Below are 20369 nucleotides of genomic sequence, written 5' to 3'. Positions count from 1 at the left end.
TTAGAAAGTTAGCACATACATGTGATTTTTCATTTCTTTATGTGTCCATCTATAGAACGCTGCATGTTATAGTGTAAATCTGTCTGTTCTCTGTCAGAAACCTGCCTGCAGAAAATGAACCTAAAGCATGTAATGCAAGGATGTCATCACTTTAGAGATGGAGAAAGCATAAAGTGACAATTATGAATCACTTAATGTGATAAGGAGATTCTGCAGGTCATTAATCAATGTATAAAACTAAAATAAAATGTATTTTTAGTGACACAGGATACAAATATGGAAGCAAGATGTATAATTAGAATTATTTATAATAAATATGAATAAATTAGTGCAATTTCTTTAACCATAGGGAATAACTAAATCCTTCAGGACAATGTCACATCAATGCACTGAACTCACTGTTATCCCTCTAACAGCCTCCACACGTTCTCACTGTAATTTCCCCTCATGAATGAATTTATGCTGCACTAATGTGAATGTTTGCAGGGAAATCAAACGCATTTCACACGCAGTACTCGAGCTGACTTACCTTTGTTTGAATGACGACTTGTACGCGCTGACTCCACAGACAAGGTACGAAAATATGTCAGGCTACGGTCTTCAGGGTTTCTACTCCACGGCCGTATTTCATACGGGTCCACATTTCCAATGCACGCTATTTTCTGCAAGTACCGCCGCTTCGCCTCTGGACGCAATCGGACTCTATACAGTTCACTCTCTTTTGAGCTGCTTTTAAGCATCTTTCTTGTAGTCGTCGTTCCAACACAGTGTGTTTGTTTTGATTCGTAGACCCCGAAAATGGCGCTGCGCTCTCACAATGCATTGCGGCGTGACGTCAACTCCAAAGCCCTATACTTCTGGACACCCAACACGTCCCTAAATGACGACATCGGGAAAACGAGGAAACATGGGAACCGTTTGGAATCAATACACACATGTTCCTTCATTTTCCTCAAATCGCTTTGGAAAACATTATTTAACATCATTAAAGTGCTGGTTAAGGTAATGATAAGGTTATGGTTAGGGCTGGAATACATAGCTGGAACGTGTTTTACCGGGGACCATCATTCTACTGTATTTCACTCATAACCCGGTGCGTACCATAAGAATGCTGAAGGTCGCCTATCGCGTTCCTCAGGAACACCGTGGGATGTGACAAATCGTCAGGATGTTAAGCCACGGGAGGGAGAACGGGCTGGATAAGCGAAAGAAAACAGAGAGATGGAAATGCTGTGTGTACATATGTGTTTATATTTTTAAACTGCACCAAACAAAAGAATGATAATATAAAAAAATAAAATAAAAAAAGTGCAGTATTAAAAACAAAGTGAGATGACATACGATGTTCTTTTATTGTGTATTTTAATAACTCTCTGGCATTTTAAATCTAATGCCTCACATTTTCAATAAATAGTAAGAAATGTAACTTTATCTTTTTGATCTCCCAATAATAAATAAATAGAGTATTATATTTTCTTGGGTATCTCGGGCCCTGTTCTCTGTTCATGTCGGCTGCTTGTTGTCTTTGGTTCTCTATGAACTCCTTCCCTCCTGCTGAGGTGGGGATGCAGCACCACTGTCGAGCAGGTGTTGTTGGCTGTAGGGGAGCAGCTGGGACATGGAAACATTTCAAACACTTCATGTATGAAGTCATATTTTTGAAAGGGCAGGGGTTTGTCAATCAGCTTATAGAGGGTGGCCTGTATTTAAATGATGAATTTATGTAGGTTTCACCCCTCGCAGTGCCCTCCACTCAGATCACTGGGTGCCTCCGTTTATTCCCAATGCGGCTTTGGAGCAAGAACTGAAGCGCTTTGGGAAATTTGCAAGTGGCTTCCGGACAGTGAGTCTGGGCTGTAAGGACGCCAAGTTAAAGCATGTTCAGTCTCTTCGGAGGCAAGTGTTCATGTTTTTAGACTCCCCCACACAGATACTGGATGTCTCCTTCCGTGTCAAACATGAAGGGTTCTACATGGTGTATGCTAGTTCCAGGAATATGAAATGTTTTGAGTGTGGAGATGTGGGTCATAAGAAAATAATGTGACCTCACAGACAGCTAGCAGCGGGACCCACTGTGGGTGTTAGTGGGGAGGGGATTAACAGGCAGCAGGCGCTAAACATGGCTGTGTCTCCGGTGCGGAGTGAGGCCGCTGTTGCCCTAGCTGACTTACTTATTTTCAAAAGTAATTAATTACTTAGTTACTTTTTAAAAACACGATTTACAACCTGAATAGGTGATAAAGCGATAGATCTTTCAGCCCAATTCTACTTTTTCTACATAATCCATCATACAAAATGTAATCAAATGGAAAAGTCTCTTTTTAAAACTTGTTTTATTAGTTTTAATCTTTTAACTTTATGCATCAAGCAAAATTTTAATTATATGCAACATTCTCTGACTTGAAGAAATTAGTTTAACATTTAAACCTATTTTCTGCACATTCCAGCACATATTTTTTGTGTTTACACTCACTCTTTCAAATAGATGCAAGTAAAACACAGCAGAAAATAAATAAAATCAAACACTAGCGGTCCTGTTGCTCTATTTTCACCTGTATAGCAGGACTGGGGTAGGCGGAGGTTTACCCTGGTGCGGGTGTGCCGCGGTCAGTGGAAGAATCCGCAAGTTTCTCTGTGAATTTCCCATTACGTGGTAGCTACTCAGTGCTTGCTTGAATGTTTAGGGAGTTTTTTCACTGTAAAAAGAAGTTTTCTTCCCACGCACAACGGACGCTAATGTTTTTGTCACTTCTTATGGAATCAAACTCAAAGTAAGGTCAGTGCTTCCACGCTTTAAACGCTGCACGCTCATACTCTCTCCCGCACTCGATATATTATCCATTGTTGATCTGCGCACAGCTGTTGCCATGAACGTCGCACTTGCGTACGTCACTGTCATGAGACATTCTCGCAAAAAAATCACGGTTTTAGTAACGCAGTAACGCAGCGTTCCTACGAGAAAGTAACAGTAAAATAATTACCGTTTTTGCAGTAGTAATCCCTTACTTTACTCCTTACTTGAAAAAACTAATCGGATAACAGTAACGGTTAATCTCTGTTCAGGACATTCACTTCACCAGATGCACCTTGTTTCTTTTCCTCACCTTTGATTGGGTGTGGTGCTTTCCCTTAATTGCACTCACCTGTCACTCGTTATATAAGGACTGCACTCACCTACAGCTCACTCTTGGCGATGAAGAGTTTTTGGTGGTTTGGTGGGTTTTGATGGAGAGAGGACTTTTTCCAGTTTGTTTGAAAGTTGTCAACAGAGAAGCAGAGGAGGGAGGAGGAGAGGTCGGTCATGGATGGAGGAGAGAGGAAGGATGGCAGCGGCATCTGTTGGCAAAATTGGTTGGAGCAATGCCAAAAATTCAAACTTGGTTGGCAGTCCACCCGTGGCGGCGGTTGAACACGACTGTTCCGTGAGTGGGTCAGCTGTAGGCAGCTGGGAAGACCATGTTGATTTAGACGAAGAGGAGAAAATGCCTCTGGAGCAAGTACAAGGTGAGCAGAGGAGGAAAACCCTAAAAGAGGAGGGAGCAGTAGTGGTAGGGATGATTCTTTAGAAGCCAGAGAGAGAACAAGAATGTTTGTTGTTCTGAGATTCAATGAAAGAACACAAGTTGTTAATATTAAAAAACTGAGTCCGTTCGTGTTGACATCTGAACTTAACAGTAAAGTGGGAGATATAGTTTCTGCTAAGGTACTCTCAGATGGAAATCTTCTTGTGCAATGTGTAAATGAGGAGCAGCTCAACAAGGTTTTGAACTTGAACAGTTGGGGAAGTTTACAGTGGAAAATGCTGGGCAAGTGGGTGCACAGACGGGAGGTGGATGCAAGGGGGCAATTTCTGGGGGGCCCATTAGTGTGAAAATGGATTATCTGAAAAGCAAAATAAAAGGAGGAAATGTAGTACTTATTCTTCCATGGAATGCAAGGAGTCTCTTGGTCAATGGCCAAGAGTTGAAGCATTTCATCAAACTACTTGATGTTAAACCAGATGTCATTTGTGTACAGGAATCTCGGCTTTAATCTTCTTTGGATTTTGTGTTGTATGGGTACAAGATAATAAGAAATGACAGGGACCGTGGTGGAGGGGGAGGGTGTGCAACGTTTGTCAAACAAGACATTCCATATAGACTCCTGGGTAAAGGCAATGATTTGGAGTATATAGCTATTGAGGTTTGGGACAGGAATGAACCAAATGTTATTGTGAATTTCTACAATCCTTGCACCAAATTGGAGTTGCCACGTCTTTGTTCAATTGAAGGAAGTGACTGTTGCAGTTATTTGGTGCGGGGATTTTAATGCCCATAGCAGTGTGGGGAGGCACACACACAGATAAAAATGGTAAGGTAATTGAGGAATTGATGGATACATGCAATTTGGTGTGCCTGAATGATGTTAGGGGGACCAGATGTAATGTTGTTAATGGAACAGAGTCGGTTTTGGATTTAACTCTGGTCTCAACTGTCCTTGCAGGAATAAGTCAGTGGACCATCAGAACAGACACTACCATAGGAAGTGACCATTATCCTGTTTTCTGTGATGTTGGACGGAAGATACAGGTTACTCTAAGAGAGGTGCATAAGAAGTGGAGTTTTCATAGGGCTGACTGGACAAAATTCCAAAAATAATGTGAGGAAACGATTGTCAAGGTTGATGAGTCTGGTAGCGTTGATCAAATGAATAATCAGTTTATTGAAATAATTATGGTAGCTGCCAAGGCCTCAATCCCAACCAGTAAAGGCAAGGAAAGTAGGACATTGGTGGGTAGACAGAGGAATGTCAAATTGCTGTAAAGGAAAGAAACAAGGTGTTTAAATTTCTCCAAAGAACCCTTAACATGCAACCTCTGATTGCATACAGGAGAGCAGCGGCAGTGGTCTGGAGAACAGTGAGAAAAGCAAAGTGGAGTAGTTGGAGGTCGTTCTGTTCTAAAATATGAATAACCACTCCAGTGGGGGAGGCCTGGGGCATGGTATGAAGAATGTGAGGTGACCGGCGGGAATGGGATTACCCAGTTCTATCTTCAGGCCAACAGAACTTTGTAACAGCTCAGGAAAAAGTGGAGGTTATGGTGAAAACTTTTGCGATAGCTCTATAGAGTCATAGCTCTGATAACATATCAGTGTTGGGAAAAGACAGAATGTGCCAAACTGAAACACGGTATTGGGAGGCTCTAGTAAGAAAGGCGCACATAGACAGTACTTTGGATGCGGTGTTTTCTCTGGAGGAAATGGTGAGAGCATTTAAAAAAACAAAGCCCACAGCCCTGGGAAAGGATCAAATTTGTTATTTAATGTTGAAGAACCTTGGTACGAAAGCGCTTAATAAACTGCTGTGTTTGGTTAACACAGTCTGGATTAAGGGTGAGCTCCCAAGTACTTGAAAGGAGGCTGTTATTGTGCTGACAAGAAAGCCCGGGAAGGATCCATCTGAACCAGATAGCTACAGACCAATCGCTCTTACATAAATGTGTGCAAGTGAATGGAACGTATGATAATTGGCAAGACTGTCCTTTGAGCTGGAAGGAAAAGGGGCTTTAGCCAATTATCAAAGTGGTTTCAGGACAGCTCGGAACACAACTGATGCTATTATTAGACTTGAGACTGTTGTTAGGAAAGCGCAGGCTGGGGGAGAGTCATAGGAGAGGTGGAGAATAAACTTAACCTGGGTGTTTACCGTCTTGTGCAGTCTGGGAGATGATTGAATGTTAGGGTGGGTACAGTTTCCTCTGCGGTGGGGTCGGGTGGGCTGCCCCAGGTCCTGTGGGGCTGGGCAGTCCTGCTGCCGTAGGCCCCCATCTGGATGGGCCTGGGCTCCCTTGCCTTGGTGGGTGCCGAAGGACGGGGGTGCCTACTGGGGTCAGTGGGGGAGCTGGCCCCAGGGAGGGGCATCTTGCTCCTCCCTTCTATTCCTCCCCATCCCCGGCTGCCTCCCTCTTCCCGCTCCAACACAACCACCCACACAAGTAGGGCCTTGTGTCACCAGGGTGCAGGGGACGCATCTGAGCCTGGGGTGGTCTGCTTGCCTCCACCCCGGGGGAAAGGGTAATATCTCCTGCGTCTAGGTCCAGGTACCCTCCCGTGGCGAGGGTACCTGGACCTGGGGGTATAGAGTTTGTTTGGGGAGTGTGATTGTGTGTACAGTGTCCATGTATGTCTATCCCTACGTTGGGTGAGTGCTAAGTATTTGTATATGTGTGCATGAGGGTGGGAATACATGTTTGTGTCTGTGTGTGCCTGTTTGTCTGTTTATATGTCAGGTCGGGTATTACACTCCACCTCTCTGGGAACTCCCAGGCCCTCCAAAGGCCTATCTCCCCTCACCACACTTCCTGCCGGTGACTGATGCCCTCAGGGGTCGGTGCATTGGTGGTTCTTGGTGTCCGGGGCTGGGCGCTAAGGTAGGTACCGGCTCACTCCCGGTGATTACTTGGTGGGGACTGGTGCCTGTTGCCCGGTCAGGCCTCTTCCGGGGCGGTGGCCCTCAGGCCTCCGGCCTCTCGGGCCTGCGGCTTGGTTCACTCTGGCACAGCTGGCTGCCGGCAGAGCCGGCGGGCATGCAGCCCCCTCTGGTTTCTGCTCCATGGCTACTGGGTGACCCCTCATCTGGGGCTCTCCTCAGCTCTTCCCAGGAGGGTGGCACGGATGCCCCTCCGGTGGTCCTCCTTGGGCTCTAGCACTCTGGGGCCTCTGGATGTCTGGAGCCTGGATCTCCTCCATGCCTGCTTCATGCCCTCGGGGACAGGACTATGGCTCCCTACATCCTCTAGCAGACCATTACATGGGGAAACCTTTTGAATACAAGCGCACTGATCCACACAGGTGTGCACACGGGTGTTCACTGTTCATAAACATAAACTACACCTCTATTGGCTGGTATTTCCAAGCACATAGTGCGCTGTCGGTCCTGCTTGCAACACAACAACATTTTTTTTCTCTTCTTTCTCTTTTTAAGTGCCCTTTCTCACTGTCCCTCTTCCTTTCTGTTTTTCTTTTCCTTCATCTTTCTTTCTCCCTTTCCTATCCCTCAGTCATGTCTGTCCCGTCTGTAAGAACTGAAAATAAAATAAAATAAAATAAATAATAACAACAAAGGTTGATCAAATGGACCAATACGGCAAGGCCGTGATGATCCATTTGGCAAAGTAAATCCATTGGGTATCCTTGTTTGTCTTCAGACAACAATTCTGATGGCTAAAGAACCAAATGGGACAGGCAAAAAAAGAAAAAAGAAAAAAAAAGAGATAGGTTGATCATATTTAAGATTGAAGCATTAATTAATGGCAGGACTTCTTTGAGCAGTTTTGTAGGAATGGGGTCTAAAAGACACGTTGATGGTTTGGAGGAAGTAATCCTCCCAAACATCTCCCAGGGTCACAGTGGATCAGGTCAGGAGACAACTGAGGAAGCTTCGCCCCAGAAAGGCAGCAGGCCCAGACAAGGTGTGTCCTAGGATGCTAAAGGCGTGTGCTGCTGAACTTGGGGAGCCGCTACAACGAGTCTTCAATCTCAGTCTGCGACTGGGGAGAGTGCCCGCCCTATGGAAGACATCCTGCATCGTCCCGGCCCCCAAAAGGAACCGGCCCAATGAGCTGAATGACTTCCGACCGGTGGCACTGACGTCACATCTTATGAAGACTCTAGAGCGGCTCTTCCTCAACCTCCTCCGACCACAGGTACAACATGCCCAGGACCCACTACAGTTTGCATACAAGGCGGATGTCGGAGTGGAGGATGCCATCCTGTACCTCCTGCATAGAGCCCACTCACACCTGGATGGGGGAAAAGGCATGGTCAGGATCCTGTTTCTTGACTTTTCCAGTGCCTTCAATACCATCCGGCCCTGTATGCTTCAGGAAAAACTGAACAGGATGGAGGTGGACCCCTGCCTGGTGGCTTGGATCTCCGACTACCTCACTGACAGACCACAGTACGTCAGGCTGAAGGACATCACGTCTGACACTGTGGTCAGCAGCACAGGAGCACCACAGGGAACTGTGCTGTCCCCTCTTCTCTTCACCCTGTACACCTCTGACTTCTGCTACAACTCTGAATTATGCCACATTCAGAAATTTGCAGATGACACAGCCATCATGGGGTGTATCTGGGATGATCAGGAAGAGGAGTACAGAAGTCTTGTGAGGAACTTTGTCGCATGGAGTCACACAAACCACCTTCAACTCAACACCTCAAAGACAAAGGAACTGGTTGTGGACTTCGGGAGGTCCAGAGAAGGTCCACTGCCGGTTCAGATAGAGGGGGAGGAGGTGGAGGTGGTCAACAAGTACAAGTACCTCGGGCTGTGGGTGGACAATAAACTGGACTGGTCATGCAACACAGAGCACCTGTATAAAAAAGCCCAAAGCCGACTGTACTTCCTCAGGAGGCTGAGGTCTTTTAACATCTGCAGGAAGCTCCTGAGGATGTTTTACCAGTCAGTGGTTGCTGGAGTACTTTTCTATGCTGTGGTGTGCCGGGGGAGCAGCACAGCAAAGAAGGACTCATGCAGGCTGGAGAAACTGATCAGGAAGGCTGGCTCTGTGGTCGGCATGAAGCTGGACACTCTGGTGACAGTGGCAGAGAAAAGGACACTAAAAAAACTGCTGGACATTATGAACAATGCTGGGCATCCTCTGCACACGGCCATTAACAACCAGAAGAGTCTGTTCAGTGACAGGTTGCTTCTCCCCAAGACAAGAACTAACAGACTTAAAAACTCCTTTGTCCCACACGCCATCAGACTGTTTAACTCCTCTCTGGAGGGGAGAGGGAGGGGAGACAGGAGGACAAAGGAGGGGGGAACAACTAAGCTGTAGTGCCTCTTCACCTCACTGTGCAATACCTTTTGTGCAATACTTTTGTTAATAGTCAATGGTGCAATAGACCTCAATACTTGAAATGTGCAATTCACTTGTATTTTTATTTTTATTCCTATTTATTCTATTTATCCCCTTTGTATATTTTATTTATATTTGTCTCTGTATTTATATATTTGTGTGTGTGTGTGTGTGTGTGTGTGGGTGTGTATAATATTCTGTAACTCTGTAACTTCTGTCGGTGCTGTGCTTTTTGGAAACCGAATTTCCCAGAGGAACCCACCCGAGGGATTAATAAAGTTTTATCTTATCTTATCTTATCTCTTATCTTACTCTTACTTGAGTACAATTTTGGATACTGGACCCACCTCTGGTCACCAATGCGCTTCTCATAGGTCATATGATTGTTGGGCAGCTGGGATAGGCTCCAGTATCCCACGTGACCCTGAAAAGGATAAGCGGAAGCGAATTGATGGATGAATGGATGAACTGAACTAAATAAATGTGCAGCAAGATCATAAGTTCTTTATCCTGGCTTATTCATCAAATGGCCAGTAGATGGCGACACATCAGCAGTTATAGTGGCATTTGATGAAGCTGCACCTGGATACAGTTTTGGTTCCAGATAAAAAAATAAAATGAAATAAAATAAAATAATTACATAAATGAACAGATAAATAACTGGCTAAGATTATTGATAGGTTTGTAGCATAAACCTACTCGCTGGAAAGTTCAAGACACTTCTACACAGCAAAGCAAGACGAGCGATTAGGCAAAGTTCTTTATGTTTCTCGTGCACGAGGACGACAACTGGACAAATGCCGTTATGCTGTACTTAATTGAAAAAATTAGGTTAATTTTATATTTTCATATAAGGTATCCAGTCTATACATTTTAACATTTCATATTCTTTAAATCTCATTTATTACAGGTTTTCACCACATGCCATTTTAAAATCCAGCATATGGATATTTATGTATTTATGAGACATCACAGGAGCCTTTTCGGAAGTTTGTTGGTGTCTTGGAATCTCTGCAGCTCAATCACTTCTACTAAATTAACCTGAATACCTGAGATGTTTTTACAGAGGACCAAACACAAAACTAAAGACCTAACAATGTTCTGTTTATCCAAGAGACACCAGATGCACATTAACTTTGTTTTATTGAATTCAGCAATAATTTGTTACTATTTCACTTTACAAAATGAGCTTTCATTGATTTATTTTACCAAGATTGACCCCCCCCCCCCCAAAAAAAAAAAAAAAAACCAACAACAAAAAAACAAAAGCAAAAAAGAAAACAATTCAGAAAGCAATCGTTCATTCGCCAGTTTGTAGAGAACAAAGAAAAATTATGGCTAAAAATCAAAATTATAACATTTTTATCTACGAGTTTAAGATATCAAATAACTTCATGGTCAAACTATTTCTCATATCTTTACACTGGACATGATCTGACACATGACATTATAATTTCTGCTGTTTTTCTAACACCATGATCACTGTGTCCAGCAGCTTTTCCACCTGAGCTGAACCTGATCTGTTATTCTCAAAGAGAACACATCTGTTGCCCAACTGTTGAATCATTTCCTTCAGATCAGGTTGGCAACTATGCAGAACATCAGTCAGCATTTTTCCAGCACGATGCAAATCATCTGATTTAGTGAACAGGATGATAGTTTGTTCTTTAACATTCCTCCCAAAAGCTTTTTCCAGTTTTTTCAGTATGTTTCTCTCACCATCTGTAAATCTGCTTATGTGCATCACAAGTACATACACACAAGGGTGTGACTCACAGAGCTCTTTGCACTGTTTTAGATATTTGTTCTTAACTGATTCTTCAATGTCATCATCAAACATGTCTGGAGTATCTATCACACGCACATGTTTGCCATTTATCTCTGTTTCTGCTATCTCACAATCTTTGGTGACTGACTTTGAACTGGGTCTAGAGAAGAAGACTGGCTTTCCAAGGATGGTGTTTCCACTCGCACTCTTTCCAGTCCCAGACATTCCCAGGAGAACAAGGTTCACTTTGTTGCTGGTACGCTTTCCTGATTGATGTATAACAACAGTTAAATGCAAATAAGTTCAGAAAAGTCAACATACTTATGAACAATGAAGTTGAACTCAATTGATATAAGTCTGAACAAGTCTGAAAGACAAGGTTTACCTGCCATTGCAATCTTAGTGCGTGGTGCTGGCAAAGGTGGAACAGGTTTATCTGTCATCCTAATGTTCAAACAAAGCCTGTTGAAGTAACATACCAACCCTTCCCTCACAAATACAATAAAAAAATACTACACTGTTATGTTATTTTTCATCCTTACTTTGTTTTTGCTGGCATCAGATTTCTGCTTTCAGCCAGTCTGTCGAGCTCACTGAAAACCTGTTCCATGGTGCAGGATATGAACGAGTAATCTGTGGGTTTATAACTCAGTGGGAGCAAAACCATAAACTCTTCTGCAGGTTTTTCAGTCTTATTGCTCAGATGTTCTATCTGCTTCCGAACATCGTCTGGTGAAAAGCCATGTTCTACCACCAGCAGACACATGTCAGGATATCGATTAATACACAACAAGTCTTGTATGTCCTTAAATTCTGCATACAAGTCTGGCGTAAACATGACTTCATATATATCATTTACATAGATCTCAATCTTTTTCAAAGTTTGTCTTTTATTTAGTTTAGATAAATCTTTTCCCAGGATGTTGGTTATTAGAGCTTTCTTCAAGACTTCATCTCTTCCCAGGATAACAACTACAATCTTCCTTTCTGTGAAAACAATAAGTCACATGGTTAGTTTTCCCATTTGCTATGCAGTTCTTTTCATTTCAGCAAAACAACTAAAATACTATTTACAGAACATTTTCACCCACTAGAAGACATAGTCCTTCAGTCCTTCAGTCCAGTTTAGCAAAGTGAAGAAGACGAGCTGTGTGGCGTCTGCAAGCTGTGCAGATCTTCGTCTGTTTTAATAACCTGTTATGCAAATGCTGGAGGTGTGTCATGTGTGAAGCTATATATAACGTTTTTAACATTCAGTTGTGTCGTCTTTGTGGTGGAGAATTCGTCAGAAATTTGATTTTCATCCACTAACACCCAAACCAGACAAACTGAAGAGGTCACGAGCAAAAATAAATTGCGTGATGTGCTGAAGTCTCATGTCCTGCTGATTATTTAGGCTAGCTGAATCCAAACCCTGCAGAGAATTTGGGAATAAAACTTAAAATGTAAAAGACTGAAGTGAATAAGGAAAATAGGAAAGTTTATGAAATTATTAGAACAAAGAACCTTTTCATGATAGTGTACTGTTATGAAATGCACTAGTACGATTATGAAAAGACTCAGTTTGCTTTGCTGTCTTCATTTCATCACATTCACTGTGTGAAAATTCTATCCCAGATATTTTAGTATATGTATAGTATATTTAGTATGGGGCGATCGTGGCTCAAGAGTTGGGAGTTCGCCTCGTAATCGGAAGGTTGCCGGTTCGAGCCCCGGCTTGGACAGTCTAGGTCGTTGTGTCCTTGGGCAAGACACTTCACCCGTTGCCTACTGGTGGTGGTCAGAGGGCCCGGTGGCGCCAGTGTCTGGCAGCCTCGCCTCTGTCAGTGCGCCCCAGGGTGGCTGTGGCTACAATGTAGCTGCCATCACCAGTGTGTGAATGGGTGGATGACTGGATATGTAAAGTGCTTTGGGGCCCTTAGGGACTAGTAAAGCGCTATATAAATACAGGCCATTTACCATATATACTAGAATATTCTTCTTTTTATTTTTTTTGAGGTTGAATGTTATGTCCCTTGGTATATCCTGATCTCATTGTGGTTTGCTATCCTTTATCTTTCTCTTGCATCTCTTACAATTGGGTTTGTGTGTGTGTGAATGTTAGGCTCACCTTTCCTGTAACGCAGCATACTTAAGTACTCAAAGACTGAAGTGAATAAGGAAAATAGGAAAGTTTATGAAATTATTAGAACAAAGAACCTTTTCATGTTAATGTACAATTATGAAAAGACTCAGTTTGCTTTGCTGTCTTCATTCCATCACATTCCCTGTGTGACAATTGATGAAAAAAAATGATGTTATCTCAAATATTTTAGTATATGACAGAATATTGTTTTTTTTTTATTGTTTGAAGTTTAATGTTATGTTCTTTGTTTTATCCTGATCCCATGCCTCCTTGTGGTTTGCTATTCTTTCTCTTTCTTTTGCGTCTCTTACACTTGGCTTTGCGTGTGTGTGAGTGCTAGACTCACCTTTCCTGCAAGGCAGCATAATTAAGCACTCATGCGCTCATGCAGTCCTCTGTCTTCAGATTACTTAGGTACCTGTACCACTCTTTCATTCACCGTGTCACCTACCTTCTCCCTTTCTTCCAGGGAACACCACTCCACGATATATAAACTTAGCACTAAATGCATGGACATTTATCTTGTTATGGCTATAATAAATTGCTAAACCGCCAACCACCAACTTCTATCATCCAATCCAATAAATGACACATAACAAGATTCAGCAGCAGAATAAGCTGTTTAGCATTGGCAGAGAAGATTTAACAAGTTTTTCATAGGCACAACCCACATACTTAAACTGTTCAACCCACAAATGTAGTCTAAGGAGCTTGCAAAGAAAAGCGTCTGGACTTCTTTAAGTTGCTTGAAGACATTTCACCTCTCATTTGAGAAGATGCTTCAGTCCTAAGGTCAAATGGTGGAGAGTCCCAAATTTAGGCCCTGTGGGAGTATCACATGAGCCAAGGTGTGAAAATGGGTCCTGAGGTCAGATGGCCAAGGGGGTGAGTGCCATTAAGGCGTCTGGGAAGGGATCTCAAAACTGGATTATAGATGGCAGACAGTTGGTGTCGTAAACCCCCGCCTCTGTTCAAAGATGGTCGCTCACAGTGGACATAGATGGCTTCTTTCACTCCTCTTTCAAACCATCTGTCCTCTCTGTCCAAAATGTGAACATTGGCATCATTGAAAGAGTGACCTTTGACCTTAAGATGCAGATGGACAGCTGAGTCTTGTCCTGTGGAGGTGGCTCTTCTGTGTTGTGCCATGCGTTTATGAAGTGGCTGTTTGGTCTCTCCAATGTAGAGGTCTGGGCATTCCTCGCTACACTGTACAGCATACACCACATTGTTAAGTCTGTGTTTAGGAGTTTCTCTATAATGTAACGTCTTCAAGCAACTCAAAGAGGTCCAGACACTTTTCTGTCCAAGCGCCTTAGACTTAAGATGACCTGGATGACTGAGAACCTTCATTGACAACCCACAAATGTATTTTCTTTACAAATGTGGCACCATTTGAAAGGAAATAAACCGGTGTTCCAACTTTATAACATTTCTTGCCAAGAAGCAATAAAATTTTGTAAGAAATATATGTTTGATGACAACATGGAAAAAACAGCTCTGTTAGGGTGCAGACCAACTTCTGATAAAGCCCTCTCTATAGTCGCAAAATAACTTAAGTCTCCTCATAGTAGATACAGACTCACAGACTGGCTACAGTGCTGAAGAGAAACCTGGGGTTGTTCTTATTGTCTTCAATCAGTGATGAATAGTAAGATGTTCTGGCTTTGCGGAGGGCTTTCTTATAAATCAACAAACTATTTCTCCAGGCTAAATGATGATCTTCTAAATTTGTGCCACGCCATTTCCTCTCCAGATTACGAGTCATCTGCTTTAGGGTACGTGTTTGAGAATTATACCACGGAGTCAGGTACTTCTGATTAGAGACCTTAGTTTTCACTGGAGCTACAGTATCCAGAGTCGTGCGTAGTGAGGAGGTGAAATTATTAACAAGATAATCAACCTCTGTTGGAGTAGCGTTCAGATAGCTGCTCTGCTCTGTGTTGGTACAGGGCATTGAAGATGATAACAGTGGGTGGATTATATTCTTAAACTTAGTTACAGTGCTTTCAGAAAGACATCTACTGTGATAAAGTCTACTCTCCACCGCTGTGTAATCAATTATTGTAAATGTTATCAGGAAATGATCAGAAAAAAAAGAGTGGTTTCAGAGAATACTGTCAGAACAAGATCTAGAGTGTGATTAAATGGTGGGTGGGGTCTTTTACAATTTAAAATAAGCAAATTGTGTCTTATAAACGATCAAATCCCCTCTTGAGGCTGTCATGTTTAGTATCTACATGAATGTTGAAATAATAATAATAATTTTTTCTGAGCTGGGAACTAAATCTGATGAAGAGTCTGAGAAATCAGAGGGAAACTGAGTAGGGACTACTTGGATGAGAGATAACAAATAAAACTACTTTTTTGAGTTTTACAGCTGGGGTGGACAAGATTAAGCATCAGGCTTTCAAATGAATTAAAACTCCGTCTGGGTCTTTGGTTGATTAGTAAACTGGCAATACTGACAATTAGTATGGCTTAATTAATTTAAACTAACATAAACTTCTTGTAACTGTGTGTTTTTTTTAAGAGTTACACAAACTTGTTATTAATTATTGTTATATTTTATACAGTTACAGGTCATTTGAATGAGGTAGTTTTTAAATTTCTTCTTCAGAAAATGCAAGTTGCCAAGGGCAATTGAAATATAGTTTTCTGTGAAAAACAGTTGTTCTTATACTTTAAGCAACTACAAATCTTTCTTCTCCTTACTGTTTCCTCACTTATGCTGTGCTGCTCTGTCAATATTTCATAAACCTGTTATGCAAGTACTGGAGGCGTGTCAGCTATGGAGCTATAAATATTGAGTTCAACAGAAATATTCACATTCATAGCTCTCACCTCTGCCGGGACAATACTTCAATAAAATATGGCTTTATTTCCACAAGGTAAGCTCTACCTGTGTATAGTTAATATCCCAAAATGAGATTCTGAGATGCTGAGTTATTGATTTCTGACATCGTAAATAGTTCCGGGGAAATCTGTGTTTCAGGTCCTGACTATTTTCCTTTGAAAAGTGTCAAAATTTCCCAGTTTCACTGAGGTTCTTGTTACACCCTTGTGTATATGGGTTAAATCAAATTAGTTAATTGTGTTTCAGGTCCTGACTTGAGGATTGTGCTGATTGGAAAAACTGGTGTGGGAAAAAGTGCAGTTGGAAACACCATCCTGGGAGAAAAATGTTTCTTTTCTTCTCCCAGTTCAGAGTCAGTGACTGAATCTTGTGAACAACATGTGAAGAAGTTTGGTAATAGGGTAGTTAGTGTGGTAGACACACCAGGCATTCTGGACACGGGAAAATCCGCAGAAATCATCAAAAAAGAAATTGTGAGATGTGTTGAAATCTCCTGTCCAGGTCCTCACGTGTTCCTGCTGGTTATCCAAGTCGGTCGATTCACCAAAGAAGAAAAAAACTCTGTGGAAGCCCTGCAGGAGCTGTTTGGTCCAAGGGCTAACCATTACATGATTGTGTTGTTCACCCGCGGTGGCGATCTTGGAGACATGACCATAGAGCAATATGTAAATAAAGGCCACCAAGGTCTTAAAGACATTACCAAAAGATGTGGAAATAGGTTCCACGTCTTTGAAAACACAAACAGGGGCAGAAAGCAAGTGAATGAGCTAATCGGCAAGATTGATCGCATGGTGGCTGAGAACACGCGCATGTACTACACAGATGAGATGTTTCAAGAGGTGGAGGCCGCACGGAAAATAGGAATGCGTGTCACTAAGTACAGGTTCCTTGCTCCATTGCACCAGAGCGTTTTACGTTTTCATTCCATTCTTGCAAGAGATTAAATCAATGTGATAAACTGTCTAAACACAATCAACATAATGGAAACAAGACAGCCTGTGTACCCATATGTGAACATATGAAAATGTCTGACACACACTTCGTGTAGATAATTGTGTGTCCTTGGATGCTAATACGGGTATATTAAAGTTTAATAATAACCATAATGCAAGTTTTGGATCTGATTCTAATCATTAGAGAAAGGTACTTCTTGTATCTATTCTAAATGCAGTCCTAAATCATTGTAGTTTATATGTGTAAACACAACTCTATTATTTATTGTAAAAATATGTATTTAAATCCATTTTTTCATCACAATGTTTCTTTAAAAAGTTTAGTGTTCTTTTTGTCTAGTAAATGAAAGTCAAATTAAATAAACATCTATACCAAACAGTCTAATTTGTTGTGTTTCTGTTATTATTAAAAAAGTAGATTCTGTGCAGGTCAATTTTATGTGTTCTCTTTAAAAAAAAGAATATTCTTTTCCATTGTTTATGCATTTAAATATTAAGTTACTCATGTTGAATTAAAACAAACCTGATCTATTATAAATCTCATAAACGTTCATGTAACGCTACTGGTTTGTACAAAAACTTGTAGAATAAATCTTATTCTCTTGATGAGTGTAACGATAAGAAGTCACTCTTTGGATTGCTGACTAAAGTATAAAATTATTTTTCTGTCTGACCTTATGCAACACATGATCAAAAAAGGAATGGTAGGGATGAGACACTCGACACTGACGTTTCAACACAGTGTTACGCTTCTGAAGTGCAGATTTTTCTAAACACTGCTCTGAAGTGTGGTTAGAAACACCAAGGATGTGTGATCATAATTTAATTTAAGGTTTTAGTACACTTGACCTGATTTATTCAGCATTGTGCCCTCACTCAATCTACTCGATGGTTTTTTTCCTGCAATCAGAGTTCTGATCAGTGCAGGATGGCGAGCTGCCTGACCTCCATGCCATTGCTGTACGACCAATAAAATCCTTATGAATCAATAAATGAACTTAAACTCTGTACCTGTTTGGAACATGGCCTATCATAGGTCAAATGAACTTGACTGGAATTTGTCCAACTTACTTCTTGACCCAATTGTTTGTTTATCATCATTCTTATTCTTATTCTTCTTCTATTTCTTCTTCTTATTATTATTATTATTTACTTTACTGTGTTACATGTGGTGAGCCAGCCAGGTTTCTTTATGTGTGGGTAGTTTTGGGTTATACACGTAAATTCTTCTTATTTTTCTTTTGAAAAATCTAAAATGTATTCTGTTTACATTCCGGCATAAATATATCACAGTCTGTGATGCCGATGAGGAAAAATTCCTGACTGCTTGTGTAGCTGGCCCAACGACGATCGTCTTCACCTCCTGCCAGTCAGTTTTTCACTGACCAGCAGGGGGCACGACCCTGTCAAAGTCAGACTGCACCGATTCTGAGAGTGTACAACACTCAAACTCTGGTAATTGGTGATTCTGTTCTCAGACATGTGAAGGACCAATAAAATCCTTATGAATCAATAAATGAACTTAAACTCTGTACCTGTTTGGAACATGACACCAGCAACCATAGTCAATTGTCTTCCAGGGGCCAGAGCAGGCGACATTGAGGGAAATGTAAAACTGCTGGCTAAGGGTAAACATAAATACAGTAAGATCATAATTCACGTCGGCAGTAATGACACCCGGTTACACCAATCGGAGGTCACTAAAATCAATATTGAATCGGTTTGCAACTTTGCTAAAACAATGTCGGACTCTGTAGTTTTCTCTGGTCCCCTCCCCAATCAGACCAGGAGTGACATGTTTAGCCGCATGTTCTCCTTAAATTGCTGGCTGTCTGAGTGGTGTCCCAGAAACGATGTGGGCTTCATAGATAATTGGCAAACCTTCTGGAGGAAACCTGGTCTTGTTAGGAGAGACGGCATCCATCCCACTTTGGATGGAGCAGCTCTCATTTCTAGAAATATGGAAAAATTTATTAAACCCCCCAAAATATGACTATCCAGAGTTGGGACCAGGAAGCAGAGTTGCAGTCTTACACGCCTCTCTGCAGCTTCTCTCCTCCTGCTACCCCCCCAAAAACCCATCTCCATAGAGACTGTGTCAGCTTCCAAAAAGACAAAAAACAAACTAAAAACCAGCAACAAACAACTTAAACATAAACAATCACAAAGAAAGAACAATACAGTATCCACATCTGAACCAAAGAGTAAAACAGTGAAATGTGGATTATTAAATATTAGGTCTCTCTCCTCCAAGTCTCTGTTAGTACATGACTTAATAATTGATCAACAAATTGATCTACTCTGCCTTACAGAAACCTGGTTGCAGCAGGATGATTATGTTAGTTTAAATGAATCAACACCCCCAAGTCATTCTAACTACCAGAAATCTCGAAGCACAGGCCGAGGGGGCGGTGTGGCAGCAATTTTTCACACCAGCCTATTAATTAATGAAAGACCAAGACAGACTTTTAGCTCATTTGAAAGCCTGATGCTTAACATTGTCCACCACAGCTGTGAAACTCAGAAACCAGTCTCACTTGTTATCATCTATCGTCCACCTGTGTCATGGTCCTGGGTCGTGCGACCCAGTGTTTTGTGTTTAGTCTGTTTTGATGTTTATTGATTGTTTAGGTTCATTTAGTTATTCCAGCTCATTTGTAATTATATTACCCTTGTATATAGCCTCCCTTGCCCTTCATGTGTTTATGTCCGTGTGTCTTGTGTTGTCAAGTTCATGCTGTCGCTTCTGTCATCTTCCCCTGTACTGAGTCTCCCTGGTTCGTGTGTCTATCTGTCATGAGTCATGTCTGCATGGTTATATTTACTTCATGTCACGTCTAATCTCCATGTTTCCTGTTTTACTTTGAAAGTCTGTATTGAATGTCAGTGTATTCAGTTTCACTCCTCCTGTCGTTAAGTTCATGTATATCAGCTGCGTTCCCATGTGTGGCCACTTCCCCTGATCATCCCTCATGTGTATTTAGTCTCTGTGTTTCTTACAGTCTGTGTCGCGTCGTCTGTGTTCCCACCCTCTGTGTTCCCATGCCTGGTCTGTTGTCTTCCAAGCCATAGCCTCACCATAGTTTGTTCCCAGTTTAGGTTTTTGTTTAGCCACGCCATCCCTGCTGTATTTGCACACCTTGTTTTCAGCCATATTAAAGGCTCGCCTTCTGTTAAAGCTCACTCCCGTCTGTTCACTTGTGTACGCACCTGGGTCCATTACACGCATTCTCCACTCGGTCCGTCACAGCGGACCGTGACAACCTGGGCCTTACACAGAGTTTCTGTCTGATTTCTCAGACTTTATATCTAATTTAGTTCTGAGCTCAGATAAAATAATTATTGTGGGTGATTTTAACATCCATGTAGATGCTAAAAATGACAGCCTCAACATGGCATTTAATCTGTTATTAGACTCAATTGGTTTCTCTCAAAATGTAAAAGAACCCACCCACCACTTTAATCACACTCTAGAGCTTGTTTTAACATATGGCATAGAAACTGAACATTTAACAGAGTTTCCTGAAAACCCTCTGCTGTCTGATCATTTCCTGATAACATTTACATTTACAATAACTGATTACACAGCAGTGGGGAGTAGACTTTATCAAAGTAGATGTCTTTCTGAAAGCGCTGTAACTAAGTTTAAGAATATAATCCACCCACTGTTATCATCTTCAATGCCCTGTACCAACACAGAGCAGAGCAGCTATCTGAACGCTACCCCAACAGAGGTCGATTATCTTGTTAATAATTTCACCTCCTCACTACGTACGACTCTGGATACTGTAGCTCCTGTGAAAACTAAGGTCTCTAATCAG

General features: G+C 41.8%; 2 protein-coding genes across 2 annotated transcripts; one reads left to right on the top strand and one right to left on the bottom strand.

Moving 5' to 3' along the window:
- Window positions 1-10292: 10292 nt before the first annotated feature.
- On the bottom strand, window positions 10293-11056 carry LOC146662699 (GTPase IMAP family member 7-like). The gene is made up of 2 exons (XM_085417910.1): window positions 10999-11056; window positions 10293-10885 (listed from the first exon to the last, which is right to left on the bottom strand). The coding sequence occupies exons 1-2, from the start codon at window positions 11054-11056 to the stop codon at window positions 10293-10295; spliced, it is 651 nt and encodes a 216-aa protein (XP_085274036.1).
- A 4554-nt stretch (window positions 11057-15610) lies between these two features.
- Window positions 15611-16539, top strand: LOC146662698 (GTPase IMAP family member 7-like). Its single transcript, XM_085417577.1, has 2 exons — window positions 15611-15629; window positions 15842-16539. The coding sequence occupies exons 1-2, from the start codon at window positions 15611-15613 to the stop codon at window positions 16537-16539; spliced, it is 717 nt and encodes a 238-aa protein (XP_085273703.1).
- The last annotated feature ends 3830 nt before the right edge of the window (window positions 16540-20369 follow it).

Source organism: Rhamphochromis longiceps, linkage group LG9 (assembly GCF_057381845.1).
Source record: "Rhamphochromis longiceps isolate RC_006_pf linkage group LG9, R_longiceps_female_GT1.1, whole genome shotgun sequence".
In the NCBI taxonomy this organism is placed as follows: domain Eukaryota; kingdom Metazoa; phylum Chordata; class Actinopteri; order Cichliformes; family Cichlidae; genus Rhamphochromis; species Rhamphochromis longiceps.
The sequence above is the reverse complement of the archived record's forward strand: the minus strand, read 5'-3'. Positions and strand labels throughout refer to the sequence as shown.

What these genes read in the sequence shown, in the direction of transcription:
- LOC146662699 (XM_085417910.1), bottom strand. Translation starts at nt 11,056, where the DNA reads ATGACAGATAAACCTGTTCCACCTTTGCCAGCACCACGCACTAAGATT. An exon ending in CACTAAGATTGCAATGGCAG is followed by an intron (nt 10,886 to 10,998) that starts GTAAACCTTGTC and finishes TTGTTATACATC; the next exon opens with AATCAGGAAAGCGTACCAGC.